Genomic DNA, 15,911 nt, shown 5'->3' with positions numbered 1-15,911 from the left:
TCCGCAGCGCCTGCGTCTCGACCCCTACACGACCTCGTGTGACCTCACGCCCCCTGGCAGCTCCGCGCGTTCACGACCCCGGGACGCGCCCCAGCAGACGTCTCCGGCCGAGGAGTCCCCTGCGGGGCTGGGCCTGGGCCTGGGCACACGCTGCCAAAAGTGCGGGGTCGGCCAGCTTTTCCGTGAGGGTCGCGTGCCACCTGTCACGTGTTCCTTGTTCTGCCTTCAATAGCCCTTTAACATGTGATCACCACGCTAAGATCAAGGACCCGTGTCCCTGTCCGCCGCGGTCTCCACCAGGGACTGGGGGGAGGGCTCTGGGCTCTGCCAGTCCCCGAGGACTAGAGCAACGCGGACGCAACGGCCGCCAGTCCCGCGTGGCTGCCGAACACCCGCAGTGTCACAAGTCTGAACTGAGGTTCAGGGTGTCGGGTACACACGGAAGCACGAGGCTCAGAACGAGATGTGATTAAAATGCTGACACTGAAATGTCTCTTCCACGTCAAAGTGGTGACATTTTAGATGGTATCTGAATGTTTTTAAATGTTAGAATTCCACTTGTGTTTGTGGATTTTGTGTGTGTGTGTGTAAGACACAGTCTCGCTCTGTTGCCCAGGCTAGAGAGCCGTGGTGTCTGCCTAGCTCACAGCAACCTCCAACTCCTGGGCTCAAGCGATCCTCCTGCCTCAGCCTCCCGAGTAGCTGGGACTATAGGAGTAGCTGGGACTATAGGAGTAGCTGGGACGACAGGAGTAGCTGGGACGACAGGAGTAGCTGAGACTACAGACATGCGCCACCAGGCCCAGCTAATGTTTTCTGTGTATTTTTAGTCGTCCAGCTAATTTCTTTCTATTTTTAGTAGAGACGGGGTCTCGCTCTTGCTCAGGCTGGTCTCGAACTCCTGGCCTCAAGCAATCCTCCTGCCGCGGCCTCCCGAGTAGCTGGGACCTACAGGCACGCGCCACCGCGCCTGGCTAACTTTTGTGTTTTCTGACGTGGCTACTGAAAGATTTCAATGAGTGACCCACACTCCATTTCTCCCGGACGGCCCCGCGCCAGCAGAGACGGGTCACGTGACTGGGAGGCCGGCTAGGACACGCCCTCCCGGCCACCGCGGTCCCTGAGCTGGGACCAACGCCGCACGCTGCCACTGCGCTGGCCCTGGGCTCCCGCCGTCCCCGCAGCCGCGCAACCCCGAGGGCTCCCCCGGGGTCTGACGGGGAGACGAGACGGTCTCTGCGCAGCCACTGTCCCGCTGCTTGACCTGGGCCGCCTGCCTCGCTGCGCAGGCCCCACCGCGCCGTGCTGGGCTCCCGGTCCCCGCGGCGGGGCCTGGGTCTACCCGTGGGCTCCCGACCAGCCACCCCCCTGGGCGCCGGCGTTCCCATCTGCAGGATGGGTGCTGGGCCGCCAGCTCCTGGGGCCGCGGAGACTCGCACGCGGGAAGGAGCGGCTTGAGTGGAGAACGCGCCCCTGCAGGGGAGGGTCTGGCTGCTCGGAACCACCCGGAACCCGGCTCCGGGCCGCGGGGTCTCGAGCCCCCGACCGGAGTCTGCGGCCTGCGTCCCTCGTGTGTTTGGGCCGGTCCGTTTCCCACGAACGCCTCGGCAACAAGACGCCATTAAACGCTCGCCTCCTCCGCAAACGCCGCTCAGCCAGGGCAGGGAGGCGTCTCCGGTCCGCGTCGCGGGCGGCCCCTCGTCCCCACCGCCCCGCCCGGCCCACCCCAGCTTCGCCCGCGCCCTGCGCCCCGCTCGTTACCTTGTAGGGCGCCTCGCCCAGCCGCACGACCCGGCCCTTCTTCAGCCACGTGTCCCGGGAGTGCAGGGTGTGCACGCAGTCCCTGCGGAGACAGAGGCCCAGTCCGCGCCCGCCCGGCCCCATCCCTCCCCGGGAGACAGGCCGCGGCCCTGCAGATGGCCCTGGACGTGGACACGGCCCGCCGCCCGGAGAGACGCCCGCTCTCGAGCCCTGACCCGGCTCCGCCCGTCCCGGCTTCCTCTTCGCCGCTGCCCAGCGACGGCCCCTGTGCGCCCTCGGGGCCAGGGGAAAGCCACGTACACGGGCACATTCACACGCGTTCCCGCGCCGCCGAGCGGGCCCTGCTGACGGCCGGACCCGCCCCCGAACGCCGGGCAGGGAGGGACCCGACGACTGCGGGGAAATCAGCCGCGATGAGCCAACGAGCCATCACGGAGTAGGACACGCCGCGCAGAACCGCCGGCGACTCCTGGCGGCCTGTGGTCGCGGGCGGAGACCCTCCGGCCTCGCTCCTTCCGGAACAGACGCCGGGCCAGAGACAGGTTCCGCGCGGCCCCACGGACGGGGTCGGACCTGCCCTGCCACCGCCCCGCTGGGCGGCCTGGACAAACGGCTTCACCTCCCTGAGCTGGCGTGATCGTGACGCAAAGCAGCGCACTCCGGAGAAACCGCACCGGAGCTTCCTGCACGCCCGTCCTCGCTCTCTCGTCTTTGCGGTGCGCCGGGCTACGGCCTTCAGCAGCTTAGGTGCGGTAAACGCGTTCTCAGCTCACGGTGTTTTCCACTTCGGATGCGTTTGTCGGGACTCAGCCCCACCCTAAGTCCAGAAGCACCTGCGCCCTCACCTGCGCCCTCCGCCTCACGGGAGGACAGACGTCTGCCATCGCCCGGGGGGTGGTAACGCCGCTGTGGCCTCCAGAGCGGCGAAGGCAGTGCTCGGGGGGCCGACAGATGGACACCGTCTCGAGATTCCCCGAGGGAAGCGGCCACGCGGCGCACGTGGCCCTCTCGGGACAAACGCCGACTGCTTCACGCCCGTCGCGACGGCTACGCCGGAACCCAGAGAGCGGCCAACGGCGGTGAGGACGTGGAAAAAGGGGAAAACGCAACGGCGCGGCGGCCCCTGAAACCCCCGCACGCGGGGTTCCCATCCGACCCAGCGATTCTACGGCCGGTACACGGCCCGCCCCCGCACACGGAAACGGCCTCACGGGGACACGTGTTCGCCGAGTTCCCAGCAGCGTCCCTCACGGCAGCCAGGAGAGTCCACTGACAGGTGACGTGACAAACCGTGATCTGCACACACAGCTGACACGGGAGTTCTGACACGCGCCACGACACGGATGGAGCCCAGCACGTCACGCCAAGTGACACACGCCGGTCACAAGAGAACGACAGACCACAGGGCTCTGCGTGCAGGCGGAACCAGAGTGCTCCAGGCAGGGGGCGGGCAGGGGGCGGGGAGCTGGCGTCCGACGGGGACAGAGTTCGGTTTGGGACGAGGAGTCGTCCTGGAGGTGGACGGGGGTGACAGGCGCACGGCCGTGTCACCGTGCGCAACGCCACGTGCGTTTTCCCACCACGAAGAATAAATGGAGGAACGGGCCCCTCTGGCGCCGTCGGCCACGCCGGCAGACGTCCCCTCTCCAGACGGTCACTCGCCCGCTCGTGGGGCCTCCGCCAGGGAAGGCCGGGCTCCCTGCTGCCCCGACTGGGCGCAGCCCCATGACGCGGAGCAGAAAGCTCCGGAAAGGGTGAGACCCTGACCAGAGGGTCTAGAACGACTCCCGGCAGTGAGCCGAGAGGCGGGAGTCGCCCGCGGGTTTCCCTGCGCTTCTTTTTTTCTTTTAGGGACAGAGTCTCGCTGCGCCCCCCCCAGGCTGGAGCGCGTGGTGCGGTCGTGGCTCACAGCAGCCTCCAACCCTCGGCCTCCAGCGATCCTCCCGCCCCGGCCTCCTTCTTTTCTTCCCTGTGGCTTCCTGTTCTCCCAGTTACCGAGAACATCGCCTGTGTTTCGCTGTTTTGTTTCAGTGCTTGTGAAAATCGCTCCTTCCATTTGCTTTCTGCTGCTAGTTCCCCGACTCCCGTTTCTACTGTTATTTTCCCCTTGCCCCCAAACTACACTGACGTTCTTTCAGATTTGATTTTCCGTGTGTTTTACTGTTTACTTATTTCATTCCTTTTCTCAGTGGTTCCCTTTTCCTGTGGCATAAAACACAGCAACATAAAACACGATTTGGACTGTCTTGGAGCGCACAGCTCAGGGGCGTTAAGTGCACTTAGAATGCGGCGCCGTCGGCCCATCCGTTCCAGAACTTTCTCATCATCCCAAACAGAGCTCTGTAGCCATTAAAATACCCACCCATTTTAACTTTCTGGTCAAATCCTTCATTCCTTCCTTTTGCATGTTTTTAACTTATATCTGTGTGTTCTTTGCTGCCTTACCTTACATTCTACTTGTCCTACTTTTTATTTTACTTTTCCCGGTAACTCCCCCTCACTGGTCTCTCAATGCTGTCGTTAAATTCTCTTGCTTTAATCCCCCGCGGCGAACGCACACGCCGCCAGCTCGTGCCCCGAGGATGCCGCTGAACGGCCAGACGAGCTTCCGCCTTGCGGACTGCAGACGCGCAGGGAGCCCCGGCCGCCCCACGCACCTGGAGTAGACGGCTTCTCCGCGGCAGTACCCGAGGACGGCGGCCGACTCGGGGTAGATGGCCTCGTACTTCAGGAGGTGCCGCTTCAGCGCGTACAGCGGGTGGTTCTTGTACAAGCCGACCGCGGTGGGCAGGGGCTGGTCCTGCTGCTTCGCCTGAAACTGCCGAGGCCAGACAGACGCGCTGAGCGTGGTTTCCGGAAGGGGAACGAGGTTCGGGGTTTGACTGGTTCTGACGACGGCGGGCGGAGCTGCGGTTTCGCGGACGCGGGTGACTCTGCGACATCCCGTCCGCAGCTCCGGCCGCTGTGATCGAGACCCACGAGACCAAGGAACCCGGTGGCTGGGGCAACTTCGCGAAGTCGTCTAACCCAGTTTCAGCCTCAGACGCTTCGCCCGGCCCCGCTGAAGATCCTCGCGGGGCAAGAGCACGCGGCTTTCTCCGGCAGCCAGCGCCAGCGCGGGGGGACGTCCCCGCCCCACGGCCTGGGCTCACGACTCTGCCGCACGGGGACGCGGGGGAGCAGCGCACGCCCTGGCCTTTCTCCCGGTCCCGTGACCAGCGCCCGCTCTCCGGGCACTTCTCGGGGACTCCCCTCCCCGCCGTCACCGCGCCAAGCCCCCCTCGGCATCTCTCCGAAGCCCCGACGGGTCAGACCGGCCACGTGCTGCGAGCGGGGAGGACCCCGCCCCTTCGGCTCCCGCCGCGTCTGCAGCTGGGTTGGGCCGACGCCATGTGCGCGGTTCCCGCTCGGGCTGCCGTCGCAAAGCAAGCGGCGCCGAGAGCCCCCCCGAGAGTTTCTCAGTGTGAACGGACAGTGACAGGGAGCACGGCGGCCCCGACGCCGCACGGGCCTCACGCCACGTGGGGACACCTCTCGGCTCTGCCCGTGAAGCTGAGGCCGTGGCGCCCGGCTCTGTGGTGCCGTCGGGACTCAAGGGGGGACGCGCCGCAGACACCCGGCACGGCGCGGGGCGCAGAGACGGGCTCACCGACGGCCCGGCCTTACCTCCGAGTCCTCCCGCGCCTCCCGCTCCACGCACGGGCTCCGGTACGGCCGCAGCGTCTCGGCCCACCACGCAGCGTCCACGCGAAGCCTGCGGGTGGCTGTCAGCCAGGCGGGGTCGTACCTCGGCGTGACGTCGCGGACCCAGCCGTCGCCCTCGAAGCCCACCACGTAGCTCAGGGGCTTGGAGGCGAACCGGTAGCAGGTGGCGGGCTGGCCGACGGCGCCGTGCACGCAGTCCACGCACACCCACTTGGCCTCCCGCTCGCAGAACACCTCCAGCCAGTGGTCGACGCCCGCCGGGCGCCCCCCGGCCGCCGCCTCGCCGTCGCCGGGCGTGCTCCGGCCCCCCTTACTGCTCGCGGAGCCGGCGGGAGCTGCCGCAGAGCCCGGGTGCCCACGCCGGGCCGCAGCCTTGCCCCTCTGCGCGGCGGGCGCCCTCCTCTGCCTGGGAAGGCCGGGTCCAGAATCCTTGTCAGAGGGGTCGTGGGCCGCCCCGGCGGGGAGCTCGAACTCGGAGCCGCTGCCGGCGCCGCCATCCTCGCTGCCGCTCTCCTCCTTGTAGGACACCCTGCGGGCTGCCCGCCGCTTCCGGCCCCGAGCGCGTGGCCGGGTCGCCGCCTCCCGCTCGCCCCGTGCGCCCCCTTCCTCCTCGCTGGACGAGGGCTCGCCGCGTCTCCTGCTGCCCGCCTCGCTCCTCTTGCCCTTGGCACCGGGGTTGCCGGCGGCCTTGGAGAAGGCTCCCTCTCGTCTGGCTCCTTTGCCGGGCCTCGGTTGGCTGTGGTTTCCGGGAACTTGGCTGGACGTCTCTGAGGAGCCTCCGGGATCCTCTGTGGGTCTCTCCTTGGAGGGTTTCTTTCCCTTCAGCAAAGGCAGAATTTGGCTTTTTTAAGCTCAGGACTAGCTCCCGCGCCCAACTCCGCCCTGACGCGGGGCGTGTGCGAGGCAGGCTCAAGAGAAGCCACGCTTCACGAGTCCCAGCTCTTAGAAATAAAATGAGCAATTCTGTGAAGTGTGATGGTTTCTCGCCCCTCTCTGGTCCACCGCCCGTTCCCTGGGATCCCCGCGGACCTCACCTTTGCCGCTGGCGCCTTCAGAGGAATCGGCTGCAGAGACAACACCAGTCGGGTCAGGAGCTGCAGGGCCCGGAGGATCAGCAGGAATATCTGTGGTAAAAAGGAATAATGTATTTACGCTAAGAAAATAATTAGGGACTTCACTAGTTTGATGTTGTTTATTGCACTGCTTGTTTGTGACAGGGGAGAGTTGGGAACAAACAAACTGTTTAACAACAGGGGACTGGAACTCTTTTCTTTTTGAGACAGAGTCTGGCTCTGTCACCCGGGCTAGAGAGCTGTGACATCAGCCTCACTCACAGCAACCTCCAACTCCTGGGCTCAAGCGATCCTCCTGCCTCAGCCTCCCGAGTGGCTGGGACTATAGGCAGGCGCCGCCACGCCCAGCTAATTTATATACGTATTTTTTTTAGTTGTTTGGCTAATTTCTTTCTATTTTTTTAGTAGAGACTGACTCTCGCTCTTGCTCAGGCTGGTCTCGAACTCCTGACCTCGAGCGATCCTCCCTCCTTGGCCTCCCACAGTGCTGGGATTACAGGCCTGAGCCACCACGCCCGGGCCGGAACTCTTGACACAGTTAAAAATGTTGCTGCAGAGATTCATCTCTGTAGAAAAGTGGGAAAACGCTCTCCACGTATTAAAAGAAAAGAGAAATTTTTGTTTAAAAAAATGTACGATGTGTGTGATTACATTTTTGTAGGAAAAAATTGTGTGAATATTAACATAAATAGAAACAGACACGAATATTTGAAAAAGAGGCCGGGCGCGGTGGCTCACGCCCATAATCCTAGCACTCTGGGAGGCTGAGGCGGGCGGATTGTTTGAGCTCAGAAGTTCAAGACCAGCCTGAGCAAGAGCGAGACCCCGTCTCTACTAAAAATAGAAAGAAATTAATTGGACAGCTAAAAATACATAGAAAAAATTAGCCGGGCATGGTGGCGCATGCCTGTAGTCCCAGCTACTCGGGAGGCTGAGGCAGGAGGATCGCTTGAGCCCAGGAGTCTGAGGTTGCTGTGAGCGAGGCTGATGCCACGGCACTCTAGCCCGGGCAACAGAGCCAGACTCTATCTCAAAAAAAAAAAAAAAAAAAAAGAAAAAGAATCCAGGTACTGGGTTATAGGTGTTTACAGGAGCTTTTTCCTGCTTACCTATCATCTGACTGTCTTGTATTCAACCTGTGCTGTATCTGCTATTAAAATAAAATAATGAAACAAAACACCACTTTGGGAAGAAAATGCAGGAAATGTTATCATCAGATCAGCTCAGTCTATTCGCTGCTTTCCGTCTTCCAGACACCGAACCTTTCACGCAGAAGCTGCAGCTCTACGATTCTGTTACCTTTGTAGGGACGGCCCCTCCGCGGGGACGGGAGCCCGGAACGGCAGCAGCTCCGACGGACCTGAGCAGGGCCTTCTCCGCCCCTCGCCAGCCCCCACTTCCCCGCTGACAGCAACGACACTCTCGTGAAAACCAGAAAGAGGAAGGCGGGTTTTCTATGCTCAGCATATTGTGGTAAGAAAGTCGTTATTTTTGCCTCGTTTCCTCTGGGGTTAAAAACTGAAAAGTGTCAAGGTCACGAAAGACAAGGAAAGACCAAGAAACCGTGACGCCTTGCGGGAGACGGAGGAGACAGTGCGACTGCATGTGATAGAGTCTCCCGGAACAGAAAACGGACATCGGTGGAAAAACCCGGAAAATCCAAACGTCTGCAGTTTAGCTGACAGTGTTACACCAACATCGATTTCTTAGTTTCTCAGTGCGCAGCACGGCACGGGAGCACTGGCCCGAACGTGTGGATAAATGCGAGTTCACCACCAGCTGAGGGACTCCTTAAAACCTGGATTTCTTCACCTGTGATAGTCCCTGCCGTGCCTTCCTCACGGGACCACAAAGAGGATTAAATAAGACAACGTAGGTGGCAGGGCTCTGGCAACAGGCCAGTGCCACCGAACACACCTGATCACCACCTTTAACACGTGATCAATCGATGTGTGTTTCTGAGGAAAAAAAAAACCAGGCTATACAACGGTGTGGTCCCTGTATCAGCAAACTGGAGAACACAGACGAGATGGACCAATTCCTAGATACGTACGAATGACCAAACCTGACTCAAGAAATGAAAATCTGAACAGACCTGTAATGACAGCTCGAATCAGAAACCAAAAACCTCCCAACAAAGCAAAGTCCAGAACAGATGACTTCGCTGGTGGACACCACCAAACATTTTAAGAGTTAACACTAATCCTTCTCAAACTCTTCTAGACAACAGAAGAAGAGGGAACACTTCCTCATTCATTCTCCCTTAACCCTAACCCCTAACCCCTAACCCTAAACCTAAACCCAAACCCTAACCTCCTCACTCATTCTACCTAACCCTAACCATAACCCTAACCCTTAACCCTAATCCTAACCCCTAACCCTAAACCCTAACCCTAACTTCCTCACTCATTCTACCTAACCCTAACCATAACCATAACCCTAACCCCTAACCCTAAACCCAAACCCTAAACCTAACCCCTAACCTCCTCACTCATTCTACCTAACCCTAACCATAACCCTAACCCTAACCCCTAACCCTAACCATTCTACCTAACCCTAACCATAACCCTAACCCTAACCCTAACCCCAACCCTAAACCCTAACCCTAACTTCCTCATTCTACCTAATCCTAACCATAACCCTAACCCTAACCCCAACCCTAAACCCTAACCCTAACCTCCTCACTCATTCTACCTAACCCTAACCATAACCCTAACCCTAACCCCAACCCTAAACCTTAACCCTAACTTCCTCACTCATTCTACGTGATCCTAACCATAACCCTAACCCTAATCCCTAACCCCTAACCCTAAACCTAAAACCAAACCCTAACCTCCTCACTCATTCTACCTAACCATAACCCTAACCCTAACCCCTAACCCTAAACCCAAACCCTAACCCTAACCCCAACCTCCTCACTCATTCTACCTAACCCTAACCAACCCTAACCCCTAACCCTAACCCTAAACCCTAAACCCTAACCCGAACCCTAAACCCTAACCCGAACCCTAACCCGAACCCCGACACCAAGGCCAGATGAAGACATCACAGGAAACGACAAGCCCATATCCCTTGTTGTTATAGATGCAGAAGTCCTCAACAAAATGCTACAAACCAAATTCAGCAGCATGTTAAAAGGGTCATACAACACGACCAGGTGGGACTTATTACCCCCGGAATGCAAGGGAGGTTCAACAAAAGAAAATCAATCAATGTGATAATATACCACATTCATAGAATGAAGAAGGAAAAAAAAAAAAAACCACACGATCATTTTAATTTACACGGAAAAAGCATTTGACAAAATCCAAAATGCTTTCATGAAAAAATCACTCAGAAAACTAGGAATATAAGGGAACGTCCCTCAACATGACAGGGAGCATCCGTGCAAACCTGCAGCTAGCACGACACTTAATGGCGAAAGACTGAAAACTTTCTCCTCGTCAGGGACAAGATGAGGACGCCTGCTTTCACCTCTGCTAAGCTACACTGCGCTTGAAGTCCTAGCCAGAGCAATGTGGCAAGAAAAAGAAACAAAAGGCCTGTAATCCTAGCACTCTGGGAGGCCGACGCAGGAGGATCGCTCAAGGTCAGGAGTTCGAGATCAGCCTGAGCAAGAGCGAGACCCCGTCTCTACTAAAAATAGAAAGAAATTAACCAAACAACTAAAAATACATATATAGAAAAAAAATTAGCCAGGCATGGTAGTGCATGCGTGTAGTCCCAGCTACTCAGAAGGCTGAGGCAGGAGGATCTCGAGCCCGGGAGTTGGAGGCTGCAGTGAGCTGTGATCGCACCACTGCATTCCAGCCTGGACGACAGAGCGAGACCCTGTCTCCAAAAAAAAAATCATCTGGGATTTCAAGGGGCCCAAACAGCTGAAGAACAGAGAGCTGTGCTGGCGTAAGAACAGACATGTATAAAAATGCAAATTATCATAAAATAAAAAGTAAATTAAAAAAAAGAAGACACGTAAACCAACGGAATAGAACTAAAGAAGCCAGAAATTAACCCACACATTTACAGCTAGTTGATTTTCTACAAAAGCACCAACACCGTTCGATCCCCGTTGAAAAGACAATGTCCTCAACAGATAATGAGAATAATAAAACAAATAGTCAAAATAAATAGTGCTGGGACAACGGGATATTCACAGGCCTAAGACTGCAGCTGAAAACGTACCTCGTATCACACACAAACGTTAACTCTCAAAGGATGAAAGACAGAAATCAAAGAGCTGTAACTATGAAATTCTTAGGATAAAACACGGGCCGATCTTGACGACCCTGGATTCGGCAGGATTCATAGACGTGACACCGAAAGCACAAAGAACAAACAAAACAGGGAACTTGGACTTCGTCAGAATTAAAAATTTTGTGCAAAAAAGACTTTATCAAGAAAGTAAAAAGATAACCCACAGAACGGGGGAAAACATTTGCAAAGCACAATCTGATAGATGACTAATATCTGGAACATGTAAGTAGGTGTCATAGTTGTCGGTGGCTCCTCAGAAAGTTAAACAAAAAATACGCTGCGTGACCCAGTAACCTCAATCCCGGGGAAATACTCAGAGGAAATGGAAACAGGTACTTAACCTAACGGCTCACGAACGCATCGAGAAAGCGTGGCGGTGTCCACGAAATGGAATACCATCCAGCCATGAAAAGCGATGGAACAGCGGTGCGCGGGACAGCGCAGATGGGCCCTGGCGACATCGCGCTCAGTGAAAGACGGACACGGAAGGCCCCGTGCCGCGTGACTTCTTTCACGGCAAGTATGAGGACAGGCAAATCCACACGGGGGTTGCCAGGTGCGGGGGCGGGGGCAGGTGACAAGCGGGGCTTAATGGATGCACACGGAGTCCGGGAGGACGGTTCTAGAACATGATTCTCCCTGTGCGGCGTCGTTATGACACGGTTACCGGCCTCGCCAAACATCTTGGCCCTCTGAGAGCCCAAAGCAGCGGAGAACCAAAGACGCCGGCCGCTGGCTCCACGGAGGTGAGGCCGGGTCTCGTTCTCCAAACCGCCAGGGAATCTGGGCCTCCAAGCACCGGCGTGCAAATTAACTGGAACCTTCCACGTACAGAACCGCGTCTCGTCTCTACCGTGTTTTACTCGGATGCCGCCTTGCCCGCGGGGGTCGGGGGCATTTAAAAGGCCCGTCTGTGCGCAGAGCACTGCGCCCCACGCCCGCCGTTCACAGACAGGACCCCTCCCCGCATGGCGGCCCCCAGCCTCCCCCGGCCTGGGGAGAACACGTCCTCCGCGAGTCCGGCATCCTGTCTGAACACGCACTTCCGCGGGACTTCGGGACGCAGGTTTCGAGAAACCGATGAAGACGTTTCTAGGGCATCCAGCCAGAAACCCAGCGCTTTGTGCAGAGAGGAAAGAGCGCGGCCTGCCCCTCGCAGCCTGACCCAAAGCCTGGCGCCGCGGCCCACCAGCTGGGTGACCCTCGGCACCTGTCGAGGTCGCCACGGGGACTAACAAGGTAACGCGCACGGAACACCTGCAAGGCGTCTGGCCGTGGCGGCTGGGTCACTGGCTAACGGCGCTAACGAAACGACGCTCCCGGAGGAGCCACGTACGTGGACCAGTTCCTCGTCGTCCCGCGCGGAGTAGATGGCAAAGCGTGTTTCCAGCGTGGTCTGCAGGCTGTCCTGCCCGTCGGCCGAGAGGTCCGCGTTGACCGTGAACGTTCCCGCGAACCTGGGGACAAACCACATCCGCGTGTCGGAGGTCGGGGCGAAGGGGGTTTCGTTCTTTCATGGCCAACAAAATCGAAAGGGGGCGTCACCTGCAGGATCCACCTGCCCCCGTCCTCCCTGTCGTCGCGGATGACCCGGCGCGGACGTCCCCTCCCCGGGGAGCCTTCCGCACCCTCCCCGAGACGAGCAGCCTGCTCTGCGTGCCCGCTATCCCGGACACCTCTTCCGGGGCGTTCCTCACGCCACCCCGGCACCGCCCACCGTGTGTGTCCCCGCTAGCCTGGGAGCTCGTCCAGGGCAGGGTCGGGCCTGGCATTTCCCCGGCACCACCGCCACGCCCACCGCCGCCACCGTGGGGCAGGAGCGTGGAACCCAGCCGGATCCGGCCCCAGAGAAACGCGGGCGCCACCTCCCGCCCTGCGGGACGGGCGGCGGCCTCACCACTTCACCAGGTTCGAGAGGTAGCCGGCGTCCACGTCTCGGGGCGGCACTCTGGTAAAGCGCGTCGGGACGATGGACAGGCCTATGGCGCGCAGGTCCGGCTGGCTGCAGACGCGGTTTCGATGGAAGCCATTGGCCAGCAGGCACAGGAGGTGGACCTGGCGAGGGAGAGGAGGAGGGAGCGGTCGCGGAGGACGCCGGAAACCGGCACCTCTGCCGCCAGCTTCGAGGGCTCTTGCGGGCAGGAAACGCTTGCCGCCCGTCCCACCGACAACGAGGAGAGAATCCGGCGTCGATCGGCCTCTCCCCAGACCGCCCACCCCGCCCCTCCCCCCCTTCCCTGCGGGAAATCGGCGCAGCGCGATGCTTCACGACACGCGTGGTCTCTCAGAGACGCAGGCCGGAGGCTCCCAGACGAGACGCGGCAACGTCTGGCGTTTGCTGCGACCAGGCCGGGGGGACGGGGCTCGCAGGACCTCTTGCCACGCCGCGCGCGTTTGCGCCGGGACCCTCTGCCGCGGACCCCACGACTGCGTCCTGCCTGACGTCAGCCCCGCTCGCCGACCCGCCGACCTCCTTCCACAGGCTGCTCTGGGCCTTTCTCCTCCTCCCACCGACCGCCGCCCGCCTCCCCCCACCTAAGCGTCAGTCCTTGGCGCCATCTGGATTCTCCCCTTTCTGCCGTCCCCACCCCCACCCCGCGGTGAGGGGCCATTTCGTTCCGTGCCTGCCCCACCGCGCCACCCGCGTCCGGGAGGTGGGCGTCCCGGCTCTGAGCTCGCGCCATCACCGCGACTCTCGATGTGGACACAGCAGCACGCACGGCGTCTCTGCCACCCACCCCGTCCCTGCACGCTCTGGCGCCCGCTGCCCGTCACAGGGAGACAGAAGCCCGCCCTCCCTCCATCCCTCCCTCCCACAGCTCTGCAGCACGCGGGCGGGCGGGCCGGGCCACCGTCCCCTCCACGGCCTGGCCAGAGCCTCCGCCCAGCCTGCGACCCACCCCCGGACGCGCCTCCGTCCGCCCTCGGAGACACGGCCCCGCCCGGTCTCTGCGTCGTTCTGGGCATAGTCTTGAGTGTCCCTATTCTGAAGTCCTCCTCGTTCCACCTGTGACACCGAAACTCCTCGGTTGTGGGGAATCCATCTATGGACACAAAGCCGGGGACCCTGCTAGGGCAGAAGCCACCGTGACACGGGCTGGGACCAGAACCGACGTCACTCAGTGGCCGAGAGAAGGGACGGACGGTGAGTGCCTGCGGTTCAGCCTCTGTGACGAGGCAGCTGACGCACGACGCTGCTCAGTGCTCACGACCACCCTCGGGCAGGGACAGCTGCCGCCCCACCTCGCAGACGAGCAAACGCAGGCCGAGAGAGAACAGGACACAGGACCGAGCTCTTTCTGGCGAAGAGGAACGCTGGCTCCCGCCGCTGCGCGCGCTCACCTTGTGTGTGTCCTCGTGGACCTCCCTGCTGAAACGCTTCATCACCCTCCGCAGGTGCGTCTCAAACTCCATCTTTATCTTCTCCCTGCGATGCACAGCGAAAAGTCTGAGAACGAGGGGGGCACTGAAGCCAGACCGCGGGTCCCCCGTGAGCCCGTTCCGCTCGTGACGACGTGGGACCCGCTCTCCGCGCTGTCACACACGCCCGCCGCTTTCAGCCTCTCCCTCCTTCCTGCCCCCGCCCACCCGCAAAGCCTGGCGTGGGACAGTCTCGCGCTCTCGGCCACAGCACGTCACGCCTCGAAGCTCGCTGCGTCCGGGGAGTCGTCTCCATCCGGCCTCCCCGCTCCGGACTCGCCCCTTAGCAACCGCTACCTTCGTGCTAAATCGGCGCACGTTTATGACACCGTCCGAGTGTAAAATCTACGTCTGTGTCCCCTGAACCTTCAACAACACTCGGTGCTTCCTGAACGACTTCTGCCGTCTCCGCCGTGCCGGGTACCGCGCCCAAGACACAGCGGGTTCCTCCACCAGTGACCCAGCAGGCACCGCACTCCGTGGTCCCAAACTCTCGAGGCCACGGAGGTGCCGGGGGTCCCGGGTGGGACGGGGGCTCACGACCAGGCCGGCGCTGCCTCAAGTCCTGCAGCGTGACGTGCGGGAAAGGCCTGAGTGCTGAGTCCAGTGAGAGACGTTCATTTTGGCTTTTCTGCTTACCGGCTGTGTGACCCCTGAAATGTTACTTAGCCTCTCTGAGCCTCTGGCTCCTGGCTCGTAACACTGTTGCGAGGATCAGGGAGGACCACGGGTGACCTGCTCAGACGCTGGCGCGCGGGAGTCCCCCTTCCCGTCTCCTGCCCCAGCCAGGACACGAAGGTCTCTCGTTCCAGTCCCCGAAGGGGAGCCCAGGGCTCCTCCCCGAGGTTCCTGACCACTGTGATGCGCAGCCCCGGGCCCCCGTGTGTCTCTCGGAGGTTTTCACTTCCTGTCTGTAACTATCCGCCACCTACCCACGACCTGGAACGGGACCGCAAGCCGGGGCCTAGTCTCACCTTCTCTCTCTCGTTCTCGCCTGCTCCGGTGTCTCGATCTCTATCTCCACGGGCTCCGTGGGCAGCGGGCACTGCGGGGAGGCCGCGCCTTCTCCCGCGCCGCCTGGCACAGGCTCGCCGAGCTCTGCCGAGAATCATTTCCAACAATCAGTAACGGCAATGACGGCAGCCATCGCACTGAACAAAATCGAAGTCCTGCTGGAAGGAGGGAGCGAGGGGCGGAGGTGAGGCCCACGACCGTGGAGACCACCGTGAGCTCCCGCCGTGCACCGGGCGCTGTGCTAAGTGTCTCACGGCCATTTGCCCCACGCAGCACAGACCACGGCCCAGAGCAGGGGTCGCTGGGTGAGGAAACTACGGCGCGGGGGTGCTGGGTTGGACTGGATGCCGACCCCTGCTGTTGGTGGGGATGTTCCAGCAGGTGCTTGGTCTTCAAGAAGAAACAGCCAAAGAACCGTCTCCTACTTTCCGTATTGCAACGGTAGCACCTACCGCAATTTGCTTCATGTGGGATCGCGATTCACGTGTCTTTCGCTCTTAAGTGCAAACTCGCGAGGGACACGGAATGCATCTTTTTCACCTCCCCACCCGCCACCGCCTGTAAGCACCAGCTGAAATGAAACGAATTTGCCGAACTGGATCTGAGAACGTCATTCGAGAAGTTCTTTTAAAGACGCTCTGAGCCTAGAACCCATCAGACCTCACCGGCAACGAACACACCCAA

At 60.2% G+C, this 15,911-nt stretch overlaps 1 protein-coding gene across 1 annotated transcript in view; it reads right to left on the bottom strand.

Moving 5' to 3' along the window:
- The window catches only part of XPC (xeroderma pigmentosum, complementation group C), a 47,085-nt gene that overhangs the window by 3,177 nt on the left and 27,997 nt on the right, over positions 1–15,911 (bottom strand). The window contains exons 4-11 of the mRNA XM_012662210.1: positions 15,188–15,311; positions 14,136–14,220; positions 12,691–12,848; positions 12,130–12,250; positions 6,501–6,590; positions 5,428–6,285; positions 4,419–4,579; positions 1,343–1,843 (exon numbers count right to left, since the gene is read on the bottom strand). Coding sequence (XP_012517664.1) covers positions 1,343–1,843; positions 4,419–4,579; positions 5,428–6,285; positions 6,501–6,590; positions 12,130–12,250; positions 12,691–12,848; positions 14,136–14,220; positions 15,188–15,311 — 2,098 coding nt within the window. The remainder of the gene's footprint in view (positions 1–1,342; positions 1,844–4,418; positions 4,580–5,427; positions 6,286–6,500; positions 6,591–12,129; positions 12,251–12,690; positions 12,849–14,135; positions 14,221–15,187; positions 15,312–15,911) is intronic.

Source organism: Propithecus coquereli, unplaced genomic scaffold (assembly GCF_000956105.1).
Source record: "Propithecus coquereli isolate 6110/MARCELLA unplaced genomic scaffold, Pcoq_1.0 Scaffold758, whole genome shotgun sequence".
In the NCBI taxonomy this organism is placed as follows: domain Eukaryota; kingdom Metazoa; phylum Chordata; class Mammalia; order Primates; family Indriidae; genus Propithecus; species Propithecus coquereli.
Note: the sequence above shows the minus strand (reverse complement) of the source record. Positions and strands in the feature narration are given on the sequence as shown.